Source organism: Mauremys mutica, chromosome 3 (assembly GCF_020497125.1).
Source record: "Mauremys mutica isolate MM-2020 ecotype Southern chromosome 3, ASM2049712v1, whole genome shotgun sequence".
Taxonomy (NCBI): domain Eukaryota; kingdom Metazoa; phylum Chordata; order Testudines; family Geoemydidae; genus Mauremys; species Mauremys mutica.
This window is the reverse complement of record NC_059074.1, coordinates 141828004-141845052: the sequence shown is the minus strand read 5'-3', so window position 1 is coordinate 141845052 and position 17049 is coordinate 141828004. Positions and strand designations below refer to the sequence as shown.

Below are 17049 nucleotides of genomic sequence, written 5' to 3'. Positions count from 1 at the left end.
CCCCCCCGAGGGGTCCCGACCCCTAGTTTGAGAACCCTTGGTCTAGATAATACTTAGTCCTGCCATGAGTGCAGGGACTGGACTAGATGACCTCTCAAGGTCCCTTCCAGTCCTATCATTCTGTGATTTGGAAATAATTTGTGATTGCTGTGGTCATCCATACACAGAGCTGTATGTGATAACAGGCCTGCCACTATCAAGCTGGTTGCAGGGAGTTTCTCCTTACAAGAGTCAGATGCAGATGGAGGTATGGGAGTACAGGCATCAGATTGCAAAAGTAATGCTGCTGTCACAAATGGCTTATTGCAAAGATAAGCTCCACTGGGGCCCGCCATGGCATTCTTTGTCCACACGTGCCCCGATGAAACTACATCTGTGTCTGGCTGTCAGTTGCTGGAATTGCAACCAATGCAGACAAGGCCAAGATTATTGCAACCTCCTTTAGGTATCCGTTGTTCCAGTGTGTCTCAGTATGGTATTTGTGTTACTGGGCAAGTCTTGCTTTGACCTGTCTTTTAGCAAGTATTATTTAAAGGCTCCTTTGAACTTCTATATACTCGCCTTTTCTGTACACTGTGGTTTGCTCCCCTGTTGATGCTGGTCCATTGATATGGATGTAACTCTTTGTATTCCAGCTGAATTTATCTTCCTACCCCCGCCCCTTCTTAAGTCTGTCTTGCTTAATTTTTACACAAAAGTTCATTCTCTTTCAGCCATAACGTTACTTTCCATATTTTCAATAATTCTCTGCTTCTTAGTGCCAGTACATATTACAATATATTTACTCAGACTATCCACAGAGCTTTTAGGTTGCTGTACCTTGCTGTGATTTTAAGGATATGGCTTAATACCTTATTTTCCTTTCACTGTTGAAATTTCTTTCAGATTTTTCTAGATGAAGATATCACCAAGCAGTCCGTTATAAATCTGGTGGACTTGGCAGGAAGTGAAAGGCAAAAGTCTTCAGGCTCTGAAGGGGACAGACTGAGAGAAGGGACACGTGTAAATCTGAGTTTAACCACCTTAGGAAATGTCATTAGGTACAACAAGGACCTTTCTGCAAGTGGCTCAAAAACTGTGTGTGTGTGTGTGTGTGTGTGTGTGTGTGTGTGTGTGTGTGTGTGTTTGTGTTTTCAAAAGGTAGGAATGGCAGTCTTCCCTCAGTTCAGATCTTCTGCCTAGTAAGCTTAACATAATTCTTTGCACTTCTACAGTGCATACCATGGAGCAATCTGAAAACACTTTATAAACATTAATAAATTAAGCTTCACAGCATCCCTCAGAGGTAAGTAATTTTATCTCCATTTTAAAGTGGAGAAACTGAAGCATAGAATATTAATTGACTTGCCCATGTCTGGGTTAGATCTGGAAAGAGAAATCATGATGTGCTGCCTCACTTTGTTGTTAGTCAGAATTTTTTAAAGCAACTAGTAGTTTTGCGTGTCTCAATTTTCAGGCACACAACTTGAGACACCTTTAAAATGCCCTGATTTTCTGAGGGTGGTTGCTTAGCACTTTTTAAATAAATCAGGTTCTTTTAACTCAAATTGAGGCATCCAAAGTTATTAGTTTTGAAAATCTTGACCATTATTTTTATAGATCAGCTAATGTATGATGTATAATTATGGTACCACGAGCTAATATAGTGAAGCATCTACACAGGTACAGTTAGTGAAATTATTTCTCCTTGTTCTTTAGCTAGATTTTTAGTCAAGAGTATTGTTTAACCCTTTTCTCACTCAGTCATTTTTCCCTTAGTGCTCTGGCTGAGGTGGCCATGGGGAAGAAAGTGTTACATATCCCATACAGAGACTCGGTTCTAACAAAACTCCTGCAGTCGGCTCTCGGGGGGAACAGCAGGACTATCATGGTAAAGTTGACTGACTTGTTCAGTAATTGGGTTCTGGTATTTTATTGTTAAAATAGAAGCACAGTGGGCTAGATTCCCAAAGGAACTTAGGTGTGACAATGCTCAGCATCATCATGCCTAACTTCTAGGCACTTAGAAAATCACTGGGATTTGCAAAAGCCTGGGTTAGGCACCTCAGCTCCCTATAGGATGAACAGGAAGAGAGAAGCACCTCAGAGTTTTGTGGATTCATAAAAGCTGGAATGGTGCCTCATCTAAGCTAGCCAATAGGAGATGCCAAGGCGAGGGGTGTGTCCTAAGCCCCACCCCTCTCTTGGAGATAGGTGACTAAGTCCAGGCTGGAGGGAGGCACCTCTCTCTGCTTCAGATTCTCAGCTGCAAACCCTCTTTTGGCATTAGGCACTTGTGCTCTTTTAGCAAGAAATCTGGGCATGGGGGACAGGGAAGGAGGAAGCACTCCCTCATACGTTTTAGCCCAATAGTTATGGTATTCACCTGGCATGTGGGAGACCCCAGTTCAAGTACCCCCTCCACCTGAAGGAGAGAAGGAATTTGAACAGGGATCTGCTACCTCTCAGGTGAGCTCTCTAACCACTGGGCTATGGGATCTTCTGATGCAGGGCTCCCTCAGTCTCTCCTCTTGAAGCAATTCCACTGTGGATATATAATTTTAAAAGCCTTTGGATGAGGGGGCCTGGATCCTTGGGTCCTCCCCCCTTCCAGGGGAGGGCTCAAACCACCAGGCTGCAGAGTCATCCTCATGCTTGCTTGCTCGCTCACTTTCTGTCCTAATGACCAAGTATGGCTATTCTGATAACCCCTGCCCTGAAGTGCATTGTCAGATTCAAGGCCAAGTTCTTTTGACCCTGCCTCCCTCAAGAAGTGTGCCTGTACAGTAATATCTCTAACCGGTCCTTTTTACGTATTAAGTACTTTGTTTATTTTAACAATGTTATAAAAGCAATCAAGCTTATTAGCTATACTTCAAGATAAGTTAAATCCTTTTTTAATAGGAGCCCTTTTCTTATTCACTGTTTGAGTCATTTAAAAATGCACCTGCGTCCTGCACATTCCTACCTTTGCACTCACAAAGGGTGTGTGCACACAAATCAAGGTTTGCTAGCACATTGGAATTTGCATGAGTGCACAAAAGTGCAGGCGCATTTTTGTATATGGCCTTTTGAAAACTGTTCTCTACTATTTTCTTTGGAGCCCACTGTTGATCATCCATGCCATGGGCCAGATTTTGCCAGCCTAAATGAAGCAGAACTCCCCTTGAGTCTGTCATTGCCTCCAGCTGACTGTCTCTTTCTACAGTGCTGTTAAGTGAAGGAGCCAGGATATGAATCAGAAGGGGCTGGCGTGCATGCATGAAAACGCTGGCGTCTAAATTTTCATAACTTTTTAAATTATTGAGCCAGTTTTCTTCAAAGTAGAGTCTTTTGTTCCTTGGTGGAGTGTGAAACAAACCAAAGGCCATATTCTCCACATCTTGAAGTCATGGAACTATTTGCTTGAGTAAGGGCTACCAGTGTAAATAAGGGTATTCAGGATCTAGGCCCACATGACTAATTTTGTACAAACTAGGTTAATCTATTTAAAATATCTCTCCTCAGTGCAAGGAAAATATCTCCAAAAATGGTGGTGGTTCTTCTTCTTCTTCATCATCATCAATTTCTGTATTACAAAAAGTGACTTGCCGTCTTAGGCCTGGTCTACACTAGGGTGGGGGGTCGAACTAAGGTACGCGACTTCAGCTACGCGAATAGCGTAGCTGAAGTCGAACTACCTTAGTTCGAATTTCTTACCTGTCCAGACGCCGCGGGATTGAAGTCCGCGGCTCCCCCGTCGACTCCGCCACCGCCGTTCGCGGTGGCGGAGTTCCGGAGTTGACGGGAGCACGTTCAGAGTTCGAACTATCGCGTCTAGATTAGACGCGATAGTTCGAACTCCGAGAAGTCGAACGCTAGCTGTCGACCCGGCTGTAAGTATGGATGTACCCTTAGTGACACTAAGGACTCTCTTTATATTTAAGGGGCTTACCAATGGATTTGTCCTTTGTAAACCTTCTCTGAACTGTGATATCTTTGGTGATTATAAAACCAATAAACAGAACTCAAATAGGGAATCTAAATTGTATTAACACTTTTTGTATATACTCACAGATTGCAGCTGTAAGTCCAGCTGACATCTGCTATGAAGAGACTTTGTCAACATTACGATATGCTGAGAGGTATAGTTTTGTGGTTTTTCAGGTACTCTAAAATTGTTTGCATTTCTGCTGTGAGTCCAAGATGCAGCCAAACACCCAGGCAAAATAACAGGAGACACCAGTAATAAATGACAAACCCACTTCAGTGTAAATAAAGATGTATGAAACTTGAATAAACAAAAGCAGTAGGTTGAAGTAGTAAATTAATTGCTTACCCGTAGACATTAAGGGTGTGGTTTCTGATCACTAAATTGTGTGGAGGGTGGTGGTTATATATTGTCCTGGGAACCTTAGGCCTCCAACATATGTCTGTCTCTCTCCACTCCAGTTTACTTTTCTATCTTTCTCACCCTTCTCATCATCTTCTAACCCCAATTATGACTCTCTGAAGAGGTTTCCTTTCTCCCCCAAGACATCCTCACTCGCTCTGTATCTTTCCTTAGTATCCAATCTTTCAGCATAGCTCTGCTCTGGGCTCTGTACCAGGAAGTCCCCATTTTTTCAGTCTCTGCTGCAGCTTGCACATGTTGCCTCCCCTTGATGTTTCCTGGGCTGAGAATTGGGCTAGGCACCAGCAATGGGGCACATGTGCAACTACTTGAGAGGATGGTGAGAGAATGTCCCTGCAAACCCAGCTTCTTACTATCATGTTCATGTCTTGATGCATTCTTACTTCCTGGTCTGACTTGATGTCTTGTTTATGCGATTGCACCACTGCAACAAGACCCTACTAAAAGAGGCAGCTGGGGAAGAAGGGAATGGTTACTGCACTGGCAGAGAAAACACAGGGCTGGGACTCCTGTTTCCAGTGCAGGGGAAGACATCATATGCCTGCAGCACCTGAGAAGTGATGGTGTTTTTATTTGTAAAGTTCCAAAACTCCACTTAATATTTCAAAAAAAGCATTTTTGCCTAGGAAAGCTCTTCTCTGCCAGCCAAAGCTCTGTGCTGAGGTTGACTGCATCATGATGTAATAGCTGACTGGCCTCTTTTTTTTTCTTTCTTTTTTTTTTTAATATATTTGCATATGTGAAAGAACAAAAAAGATCAAGAACAAAGCAGTGATAAATGCGAGTCCAATGGAGAAGCATATAATGGAGCTGAAAGCAGAAAATAACAAACTGTTGTCCAGACTGACTGGGCTTGGAAACTCTGGGAAAACAGTAGCAGATGAAGCCAGTATGTATTTACAAAGTTAATCCTGCTAAAGGAACTACAAGTACCAGATGGCTCAGAGTTTCTCAAAATGTCCTCTGGAGCCCTTTCTAGTGGCCCATGGCATTAACAGCATAGGGGGACTGGTAGAGTTGAAAGGAGGAATAGGTTCATGGGAAGTTCTCTTTTGTCCAGTTCAGAAGAGAGAGAGTTGGAGACCCTCTAAGGAACAATGTAAAGCTATCGTGCATATGTAGTTTTATAGATGGTCATGTAATATTACTAATAATACTTAACACTTGTATAGCGTGTCTCATCATATATTCTCAAAGCACTTTACAAAACATTAAACCCATTATTGCCAACCTCAAGCATTCAAAAACCAGGAGTCAAGCCCCATAAAAATAATATTGGCTTAAAAATCATGAGACTTTTTATTGAAATAGTAAAGAGTATACTCTTTTTATTTGCCTTCCAGTTTCTGCACCTTTAGGATATACCCAGTTCTTGTTTTCAGACTTTTCTCTACAACCATAAGGGCTAAAAACTGTTTTAAACAATAAAAGCTGAGATTTTCATGTAATCACATGATTCCAGTAGTTGGGACTTTTAAAAAAAATCACACACACACTCCTCTCCCAAATATCACAAGACTGGCAGTCACAGAGAGGTTATCTAACGCATCCAAGAAGAGTAGAAAGACTACTCCAAGGACACTTCTGAATTTGGATCTTTTTCTTTTCCTTTAGCAAAGGACTGCCAAGAATCCAGCTTGCTTTCTAAACTTTGCATCTGAAAGTTGCTGCATTAACAGAGGGAGCTAACAGAGCTCCTGTATTCCTATCTGTAAATACGGAGATGCTACATTGAGTTAATCACTTTATAATGGTTATCCAGACATTATCAAAACAGGTACTTCTGTTGGAAGTTAAAAATTAATAAATGAAGATTAAATTCACAGGGGTTTTGTGCCTTTGTATGTCCACGCATTCCAGCTGAAACTTCCTCTCTTTCCCCTTCCAGAAGAGCTGCGAAGTTTGCTGGCTGAAAATGAACTGCGGATTCGGACTATTCAGTTAACATGGGAATATCGTCTGGAAGAAGCTCGGAAGGAATGGGAACAGCAGTATGTTGCAATTACTCAGGTAAGATTTTTCTTTAAAGGGCAGAGCGAGTTATAGACTTACTATAGTTCCTTTCCAGTCTTCCTTTGGCTACCATGTCTATCCACACTTGGCTTGTTTTAAAAGATATATTACTTTTAACGGGTTTTTTTCTAAATAGGAGTTGCCTCTTCTTGTGCCTTTAAGTTTGGATAAATTGCAAAAGCATGCCACTTAAATTGTGTTATAATAATCAGTTATAACATCTTTTGTTTATAACCATTATTGTTCCATTTAATGTGATTATGAGGAAGAATGGTTACTTTTGGAAACAAAGCATTTGTATATATTAAAAAAAAAAAAAAATCAAGCCATGTACAAAACTTACAAGACGCAGGCCTGTATCACTTCCAAGCACTGAGGGATAGAACCAAAGATTTCCCCCTTTAAATGAAATATGAGTTAACTAACTTAAACATTTACAAATGTTTTCTGACTTACATTATTTAAAAGAATAATTAACTTTTTTAATTGGAGTGTTAAAAGTAACCATTCTTAATAATGGATTTTTTTCTAGACTTTTTTCCCCAAACGAAAAAAGCCTTGCCATGTATTTAAAAACACAATCTTACCTTTGAATTAAGGGAAGGGGAGAGGATAGGCAGATTCATTTTATGGCGAGTTACAAGTCAGCCCCTCCCAATTTATTGTCTCTTGTGTCTTATCTCTTCATTCCTGCAAAGTCGGCCTCCATCAGTCATTTGCCTGCTTCTTCCCAAATCGCCTTTGTGTTTTCTTCGAAGCCACCCTTTGTTTTGAATAGTCTCCCTGAATTAGTCAGCAAAGCCACTACCCTTTCCTCCTTTGAATCCTGCCTCAAGACCCATTTCAGCTCTGACACACATGGAAACTGCCAACTGATAATGGCTACCTGGATAGCCAGTTTGGATATATGATATTTAGTCAGGGCCGTCCTTAGGCATAGGCAGAATAGGCAGCCGCCTAGGGCACCACAAGGTCTGGGGGCACCGCTCTGCTGGGAGCCCAGATAGACGGGAAGCAGTGGAGCATGTAAGAGCAGGCTGCTGGGTCCTAGAGAGAGCCCAATGCAGCACAGTCTGAGGGAGGGGATTGGCTGCTGGGGTCTCTGGGAAGGGGAGGGAGGAGGGGTTGGGGAAGGAGCTCACCTGTGAGTGTGACTCTTTCCCCCGGCTGAGGTGAGGTGAGGCAGGCTCTGCGGCTCTGGAACCAGTATCCTTGTCCCCCATAATATCCATTCTTCTCCCGCCCTGCCCCATGGAGCACCCCCTCCTTTCTCCCTCCTCCCCAGGAGCATCCCTCTCTCTCTCCTCCCTCCCCTCCGTCAGGGCTGGGTTGGGTGAGGTGCTGGGGGGTAGGTGGGGGGGAGGAGGCTGCCTGCCTGCTGAGGAATGAAAGTGAAAGTAACTAACTTCCTCTGCCAGGATTGGAATGTCTCACAGGGCTGGGCTGGGGTTAGCCAGATGTGTGAAAAATCAGGACAGGGGGTTGGGGTACGGTGACCAGATGTCCCTATTTTATAGGGCCAGTCCCAATTTTGGGGTCTTTTTCTTATATAGGCTCCTTTTACCCTCGCCCCCCGTCCTGATTTTTCACACTTGCTGTCTGGTCACTCTAGGTGGGGGTAATTGGTGCCTATATAAGACAAAGCCCCAAATATCGGGAGTGGCCCTATAAAATCAGGACATCTGGATCTGGGCACCCTAGCTGGGGAGCGCGTCTCTCCCCCGGGCTGGCAGCGATTCATCTCATCCGGGGGGAGCTGCACCGGGCAGGATGAGCTGCTGTGGCTCCATGGGTGCCCTGTCCCTGAGATCAGATGCTATGCTAACTTCACCATGGTCCGTAAGGCTGGTGGTGGTGCCCATTGGCGTGTGATTGGACCTGAGGGTTTGCTGCTGCTGTTGCCACTGTGCACCCGAAGAGGTGGATTTTGGGGTCTACTGCAGCTGTTGGACCAGCAGGCTGGGGGGTGAGCCAAGCATGAAAGCAGTACTGTGTTGCCATTTAGATTGTCATTTAACAACTTTGTTTGCCAAAAATTCTTGCTAACAATCCTGAATCCAATTTCAATATATTTTTTTTAAATTAATATCTTAGCCAAAAACAGAAAATTAAGTTGTTGACAATTATTAGTGACAGGTTTGGTTTGAGGCAGGGAGTGGGCCAGTTTTCATCAGAGAAACAAAAAACGTTGACTGACTTTCCTATAGCCTCTTACTCCTGATAAGAGCCCTCCAACAACTGTAATATGCTCATCTCCTTACTAGCATATAAAGCAGGGGTCAGCAACCTACGGCACACGTGCCAAAGGTGGCAGGTGAGCTGATTTTTGATGGCACGCAGCGGCAGGCTGAGCGGCTCAGCCCATCACTGCTCTGGGGTTCTGGCTGCTGCCCTATTGCCAGCTGGGATACCGGCCGCCGGCCCCACTCAGCAACTGCTGCTGGCCTGGGGACCCCCAAGGAACCCCAGGCTGGCAGCGGGCTGAGCAGGCGGCTGAACCATTCAACCTGCTGTCAGCCTGGGGTTCCATTCACTCAGCTGGCAGCGGGCTGAGTGGGCTGAGCAGGGCCTGTGGAGGGTTGAGTGATTCAGTCTGCTGCCAGTCTGGGGTGCCGGCAGCACTCAGCCTACTGCTACTCTGGGGTTCCGGCTGCCGGCCCCTTGCCAATCAGGAGCCCAGCCGCCGGCCCCACTCTGCCTCCTGCCAGCCTGGGTGAGCAGAACCCCAGGCTGGTAGTGGGCTGAGGGGGGTTGGCGGCCAGGATCCTGGCCGGTAGGAGTTGGTGGTCAGAACCCCAGACCAGCAGCGGGCTGAGCAGGGCCTGGGTTCCAGCCACCAGTCCCGCTCAGCCCGCTGCCGGTCTGGGGTTTCATTTACTCAGCTGGCAGTGGCTTGAGCAGGACCGGTGGCCAGGACCTCAGATAATAACAATAGTTTATTTATATAATATAGACATAGAGAGAGACCTTCTACAAACGTTAAAATGTATTACTGGCACGAGAAACCTTAAATTACAGTGAACTTAGCACACCACTTCTGAAAGGTTGCCGACCCCTGGTATAGACTGACCATATGTTGTACTAAGATTCTCCTGCTTTTTTTTTTTTTCCTGTGAGTCAGTATAGCTTTTGCCAGCCCAGAAGTTGGGCAGCCAATGTTTTACGTTTTCACAATGTTTTCTTCAACTTTCATAAAGTAAATACATAGTTAATATGAGTTAAAAAGGCTAGGGACACTTCCTTATGAAGAATCTGTACAGCAGATCATGCTAGAGCTGTAAAAATGTCAGTTTTTGATGGAACTTTAGAGGCAATGATTTATCATGTATTTTATCATGTGAATGTGTTGCTATTGCTAATGTCTTTCCAAACAAAAATAAGGCACAATAGGACTTCTGTAAAAGCAGCAACGAATCCTGTGGCACCTTATAGACTAACAGACGTTTTGCAGCATGAGCTTTCGTGGGTGAATACCCACTTCTTCGGATGCAAGTAGTGGAAATTTCCAGGGGCAGGTATATGTATGCAAGCAAGAAGCAAGCTAGAGATAACGAGGTTAGATCAATCAGGGAGGATGAGGCCCTGTTCTAGCAATTGAGGTGTGAAAACCAAGGGAGGAGAAACTGGTTCTGTAATTGGCAAGCCATTCACAGTCTTTGTTTAACCCTGAGCTGATGGTGTCAAATTATCTCTAGCTTGCTTCTTGCTTGCTTATATATACCTGCCCATGGAAATTTCCACTACTTGCATCCGACGAAGTGGGTATTCACCCATGAAAGCTCATGCTGCAAAACGTCTGTTAGTCTATAAGGTGCCACAGGATTCTTTGCTGCTTTTACAGAACCAGACTAACACGGCTACCCCTCTGAAATAGGACTTCTGTAACATTTCTGTGCTACCTTAATCTAGATGAGATGATTCTGTGCTGACTTCATTTTGGTCACTTTGTGCTTTACCTAGCAGTAAAACTAGGGTTATATTTTCCCACTGTTTGGAAACCCAGCTTATTAAGCTGATTTTGCAGCCAAAAAAGCCAGAAAGATTGCTTTTAATTAAAAAGCAAATCTTTTGTTTCAATACCTCTTCATATAAATTTCCAATAAAATTTTGACAAATTAAAAAAATTATATTATTTGCATCATTCTGTCAAATCAGAATTTTTTCTATAGTGCTACTTCTTTAGTGCTAGTGCATCAGCATTACCGTGTGCTTAATTAAGTTAAACTGGTTTTAATGTGAATGTGGCAAGTTTTCCAATACTGTATGCTTATATTTGTGTTGCTAAGAGCGGATCAGGCACAGGGGCACCAGTTTAATAATCTCGCCTAGGGCACCAGAAATCCTAAGGACGGCCCTGTATTTAGTTACATTTTATAGAGTATTTTTAAGTTTGCTCACAATTATCTAGCTGTATGCATAATTAGCCTACATCGGCGTATTTTATTACTGTTTCATGCATCCTCCCTATTCTTTCTGATTCACAGTTACACCCACTTTTTGTGTCTTGTCTTAAATTAGAGGGACGATCTTTGACAGGATGTTTGCACAGTGCCCCTCCCTATGGGTCTCTGTTCCCGACTGAGCTCTAGATGCTACTGCAATACAGATAATGAGTAATAATAAATATTATGCCCATGCCACTTAACAGATGATCGGCCAAGGGGAAATTCCGAAAGAGTGCCCTCATTTTGATCCTGTATTTTATTTCATGATATAAAACAGCACCAATAAGAGAGCGTGAGCTAATATAATCCATGAGTGTAATGTGTAAAAACAGCTGTCTGCACCTTTCTAAACTCATTAAAGCTGAAGGGAGACGAGTAATAACCTAAACAACATGAATTGTAATTGAATCATTAATCAAACTAATCATTTTTCCACCCACTTTTATAGTTCCACCTTTGTAGTATCTGGGCATTTTTTGAAAAACAGATTGATTGAGTTTTGGGAAATGTTTGTGTGATGATTTATTATCTATTGTTTAGAGTTGTGAATGTTTGGTATTCAGATATTTTTCAGGATGTCCTCGAACAGCTGATCTCCTTGTTTATGATCTCCTTAACAAAAGAGGGGGAAAAAGTAATCCTCCCTGTATATTATCAGCTGTCATTTGGTGCTTTCCAACATATGTCACTAAATGGTGTGAATCTGAACTCTTTATCAGGAGAGACGGATGATGGAGACATTCCCATATCTCTTGAATATCAATGAAGACCCTCAGCTCTCCGGAGTTCTCAAGCACTTCATTCAGGATGGTACTCTATTTTATTTGCTTCATATTCTAGTATTAAGTGCTGCACAAATTTACATAGCTCGTAGGAATGCTTCTCTCTGTACCTTATAATTCATCATAACCAAATGCTGTTGTGCTAATATATGCTCTTAAGTATCATGTTGCTCAGCCACACATACATGTAATAAATTGTCATGGTTTTTCAGGGTCTAACCTTGTCTAAGCAGTTCTTTTCCACCGTCAAACATGCTCCTTTTGTTTGTGAACATGGCAAAGCTCACATAACAGGATTCAAATTAGAGGAATGTTTTAGGGTATTAAAATACAATAGAAACCTAACCTGTGAAAGTAATTATATCAGACTTGCTGGGTGTCAGTTACTAATAGCTGGAAATATGCCCTTGTCACTTTGCAAGTTAATTTATTGATATCTGATCCAGTTTCCACCGTTTGTCACCTGACTCCAGCTGGTTCTTTTCCTTTGCCTACAGAACGCTGTTTTTTCCACTGGCAATATTTTCTTTTCATGACTGCAAGGAGCTACAGTTTGGAGGGCTGGCTCAACTAATGAGGATTAGGCAGCTCACAGACCAGTTAGGTTGTTGTGCACATGGCGTTTAGTCCACAAGATTAAATATCCTCAGTGTCAGGAATAGCTCAATTTCTAAATGCTATAAAATGCCTCCATAATTATTTGTGGGTACAAAATCAGAAGCCAAGTGTGGAACCTTTTATATAAATCAGGACCCAGAATACATTAAAAGCATTAAATATATATTTAATATTCAGATAATAGCAGTAACATGACAGGTCTCTCAGTCAAGCACAACTCATCAGATTCACATAGGAGAAAAAAGTTGAAATGCAAATGCAATTATTTTAAGCGGTGAGAGTAACTGTTGTTACCCAGAGCACATCACTTATGCCAAAAAAATTTAATTCTTTCAGGTTCATGCGATGTTGGTCAGTCAGCCTCAAATGCAATAACCGTTAAAGGTTTAGGGTAAGTATACATAAATTAGAAAGAGACAAGACACTAAATAGTCTGTGTCTTTTTTAACCAGAGAAATATACATTACATTGCATATATATGAGATGTGAGAACTTGGCTGTTGTAACGTGAACCTTTTTTATGAAGAGTGGAGGAAAAATAGGCTGGGGGGAACTCACTGAGTGTATTATGTATTGTTTCTGAAACTGCCCTTTTCAAAACTGTAACAAGCGTTAAGTTAAATTGCAATATTTAATTCAAAGTTCAGCTATTCAAATGTCATAAAGCTAAAAACTTACACAACAACTTTAAAAATACTGATTTATTCTTAATTTGGGGACTTCAGTCCTGATGAGCTAGAGAGACAAGGTGCATGAGGTAATGTCTTTTATTGGACCGACTTCTGTTGGTGAGAGACACAAGCTTTTGAGCCACACAGAGCTCATGTTTTCAAGGCCATCAGCCGATCCAAAACCAGCCACCGCAGTGACTACATCATAACCCACCAAGGTAGCTGCATGCTTTTGAGACAGTGCAGCTCACAAAACACAGGACAAAACGTGAGAGTGAGACACAAACTTTTTTCTTTTTAAACACAGAGTCTGTTAGACCTAATCTGAACAGGTTTCGACAAGACAGCATGTAAAATGCCAACAGCACATCTACATTATACTTTGACCATTGCTGATGTCAGTAGAGTTGAACTGATTTTAGTAACTGTGTGACATGTTACACAGGGCCTTGGGTCGTGAGTTCTTCAGGGTATTTATTTATTTGAATTTAAATAGATACAAGGCCTATCCCAGATTCTAGGTGTCCTTGCCATCAAATAAATACGCACAACAAACGTCATTACAGATCTACAACAGCAGCATGTTTTCCCCTGTACAGATAGCCACCCAGCAGCAAATCAATATCTCCTCACCCAACTTCCCCCAAAAACCCCACCGCCAGCCACTTCAGCCCTTGCCAAATGCCTGCTCAACAGTAATAGGCTTTGCAGCATGTCTTGAAGGTCTACAAATTTGAGCTATTTTGGACCCAGTTAAGGGAGTTGAGTCCCAAAGTCATGGGGCCCTCCCAGAATGCCCTGCCAGCAGCGTCTTCTGTTCTATTCCAAGAGAGCTTCAGTTTTGGTGCCTCTGCTGATCTCAAGCATGGTATATGTCCTGGGGAGGAGAGGCAGTTCCTCTCAGGTTGGGTGATTTGGACAGTGTCTACCTAGCCCATTGTAGGGGCTACTGGCATACAAGTAAAAGTTTATTATCTTCAAAATTAGAATAAATATTTTTTCAGGATTTTGAGATGGGAAATGTTTACTTTTAGCTCGATTCTTAAGAGATCCGTGAATTGCAAAAAGTATTTTATCTTTCAGCATTTTGGACAAGCATGCTACATTCACAAATACTGACGGCAAAGTTACCATAACGCCACGGGAAAAGTGCAAAGTTGTTGTCAATGGTGTTCCCATCACTATGAAAACTAAACTGCAGCATCTGGTAAGTTTTTTTTTCTTGGAGAATGAAAGAAGCAGGAATTGGGCATTGCAGATCAGAAAGATTCTTACAGATTCTAACCAGAAATCATTTCTGTAAGTAGAGAGACCATTATAGATAATTACTGTAACTTTTAATAAATAGGTTAACTTAATAAACAGGAGTAACCATGTGTTTTTTAAAAAGAAGGTATTATGGAGAAAACAAGAGCCAATTTCTGAAATCCTTACTTGCCTGACTAATCTCTGTCTGGAATATAGCACTAGTGACTTCCATGTTGAGTAAAGATTACTTGTGGGAGTAAGAGTTGTAGGATTGGAACTTGAGGTATTCTAGGGACAATACATTTTAATTGAGTACCTGCCTCTTTTAAAAATACATAGCTCTTCTTTGAGTGGCTCTGCATATTCCTACTCGTGGGTATCGCACCACCTTGGGGTAATTTGCAGTAGAACTCTCTTCAAGCAGTATCCACTAGGGCAGTGGTTCTCAACCAGAGGTCCCTGGAGGGCCATGAGTAGGTTTCAGGGGGTCCTTCAAGCATGACCAGTGTTAGACTAGCTGGGGCCCAGGGCAGAAAGCCGAAGCACCACTGCATGGGGCTGAAGTCTGGGGCCCTGAGCCCTGCCACCTGGGGCTGAAGCCCAAGCCTGACCAATGTAGCTTCATGGAGGCCTCTGTGGCATGGGACCCCAGGCAATTGCCCTGCCCTAACGCCAGCCCTGCCTTTTCTGTTTAGAAATACCAAAAAGGTGGAGAAGTCCTGAGCTAAAGTGCTCTCACACTCCACCCTCTCCCCTCAGTGTCCTGGCACACTGAGGGTGAGGCTGTGTGGGATGGACCACCCTCTCCGCCTCGGTTCCTTCCCAACTGCATGCCAGAACAGATGTGAACCCTTCCTGCCTCTTCAACGCCGGGGTCCTGTTTTCTTCTAGTTAGTGTTGGTTTATATATACTAGAACCTCAGAGTTACAAACACCTTGGGAATGGAGGTTGTTCATAACTCTGAAATGTTCATAACTCTCTGAGCAAGATGTTATGGTTCTTCCAAAAGTTTACAAGTGAACATTGACTTAATTCAGCTTTGAAACTTTACTAAGTAGAAGAAAAATGATGCTTTTAACCATCTTAATTTAAATGAAACAAGCACAAAATCTTTCTTTACCTTGTCAAATCTTTTTTAAAACTTTCCCTTTATTTTTTTAGCAGTTTACCTTTAACACAGTACTGTACAATACTTGCTTTTCCTTTTGTCTCTGCTGCTGCCTGATTATGTGCTTCCAGTTCCAAATGAGAGGTGTGTGGTTGACCGATCAGTTTGTAATTCTGGTGTTTGTAACTCTGAGGTTCTACTGTAATTAGTTAGCAAGTAGTTGGGTTATTTCCCCAGTTCCAGGATATGGAGGAACTGAAGAAGCAAAAAAAGCCAGGATTTAAGAGGTATGCTTCCTGCCCAGCTGTCTTCTCAGTATCAACATGTGCACTATCTGAAGTGTCTGGGCCATCTGCGAGACCTTTACCTCTAGAACCCACGAGGACAGGGAGACTCATCTGCAGCTCCTTCTGCTGAAGGAAGCCCATGGGCCTAGACCTTATGGACCCATTCAGTTGTCTGTTCCAAGGTCTAAAAAGTCAGCCTCAGCCCCAGTGGCCTCCAGGTTCTAGCTTACTGCAGGGTTCCATGAAGCTGCAGCCCCTATGAGGGCCAAACTCTGTTTCTGCCGCTCCCTCAGTCAAGCCCAGCTGCAGTACTGACGAAAAAGAAGCATAGGAGCAAGACTGCTAATGTTAACAGTACCAGTTCTCATGCATCAGAACTCTTGGATCTGTCTAATTTGGCTAGGGCTAACGGGAGACCTGTTCCACCTACAGTTTCAGTAATGAAGGAGATGAGTCCTTGTGTATCTTCAGATCTGATCATGTTTGAACCTTCAGACCTGTTGTTTCCTGATCTAGCTTCTGTTCCTGTCCCAGCTACCTCCTTGGTTCCAGAGAGTTCTGTCATTATGGCAGCGGAGGTGCGAGAAGACAGGTTTCTCAGAATGAAGCAATGCCTATTAAAGATTCAGAGTTGCCCCACACAGAGAGTAAGGTTATTCCTGGGTCTCATTGGGTTTATGGCAGCCACAACATATGTGACTCTGTTTGTCCCAGGTCTGTAGTCCAAGTTGGATACTCTTCAGCTGTTGAGCACCAGACCTCAGAACATCATAGCCTCTCTAGGTGGGTGGTCAACTAGGATGAACATGCTCATGGGTGTGTAGTTCAGCGCTCTGGGTCTATCCTGGACAATGACTTTGGCAGTGCCAATCAATGGTTATGGGGACATCTGAATCACCCCAACAGTTGGAGGGGAATGTTGTATATCAATGTACTGGAATAATGTAGTTGCAGATTGACTCATCAGGAGAAAGCTCCCAGATGCATGAATGATCCCTGAAGAATCAACTGGTTCAGACCATTCTTTCCAGATGGGATCAACCAGTCATGGACCTGTTTGTGACAAGGTTCAACAGAAAATGTCCTATTTTTTTGTAGAGCAAGCAGGCACAGTTTGTCTCTGTCAAATACTTTCCTACTACAGTGAGGGCAGGTTTTAATGTACGCCTTTTCCTTTGATACAAAAGGGGATAAGGAAGATATGTAAGGACAGAGCAAGGATGATACCCATTGCCCAAGCTTGGCCTTGTTTAACCATGGTTCACAGATCTCCTTCAGCTGTCTGGTGGAGTCTTCATACGCCTCTTTCTGTCTCCAGATCTTCTGTCCCAGGAGGGGGGCAGCATCTTTCACCAGGGCCTGCAGACTCTTCACCTGACAGTGTGGATGATCTGACTGTAACTGTGTCTGCACTTGAACATCGAGTTCAGTCATCATGGATTTGTCAAGAACAAACCGTGTCAAACCAACCTGATATCCTTCTTTGACAGGCCAACAAGCCTTG

The 17049-nt window shown here is 43.0% G+C and overlaps 1 protein-coding gene across 1 annotated transcript in view; it reads left to right on the top strand.

Annotated features, from left to right (window-relative positions):
- The window catches only part of LOC123366679 (kinesin-like protein KIF28P), a 55660-nt gene that overhangs the window by 14462 nt on the left and 24149 nt on the right, over positions 1 to 17049 (top strand). Inside the window, exons 6-13 of the mRNA XM_045010324.1 lie at positions 886 to 1040; positions 1759 to 1870; positions 4036 to 4103; positions 5119 to 5265; positions 6274 to 6382; positions 11550 to 11640; positions 12567 to 12621; positions 13985 to 14108. Of these exons, the coding sequence (XP_044866259.1) occupies positions 886 to 1040; positions 1759 to 1870; positions 4036 to 4103; positions 5119 to 5265; positions 6274 to 6382; positions 11550 to 11640; positions 12567 to 12621; positions 13985 to 14108 (861 nt within the window). The remainder of the gene's footprint in view (positions 1 to 885; positions 1041 to 1758; positions 1871 to 4035; positions 4104 to 5118; positions 5266 to 6273; positions 6383 to 11549; positions 11641 to 12566; positions 12622 to 13984; positions 14109 to 17049) is intronic.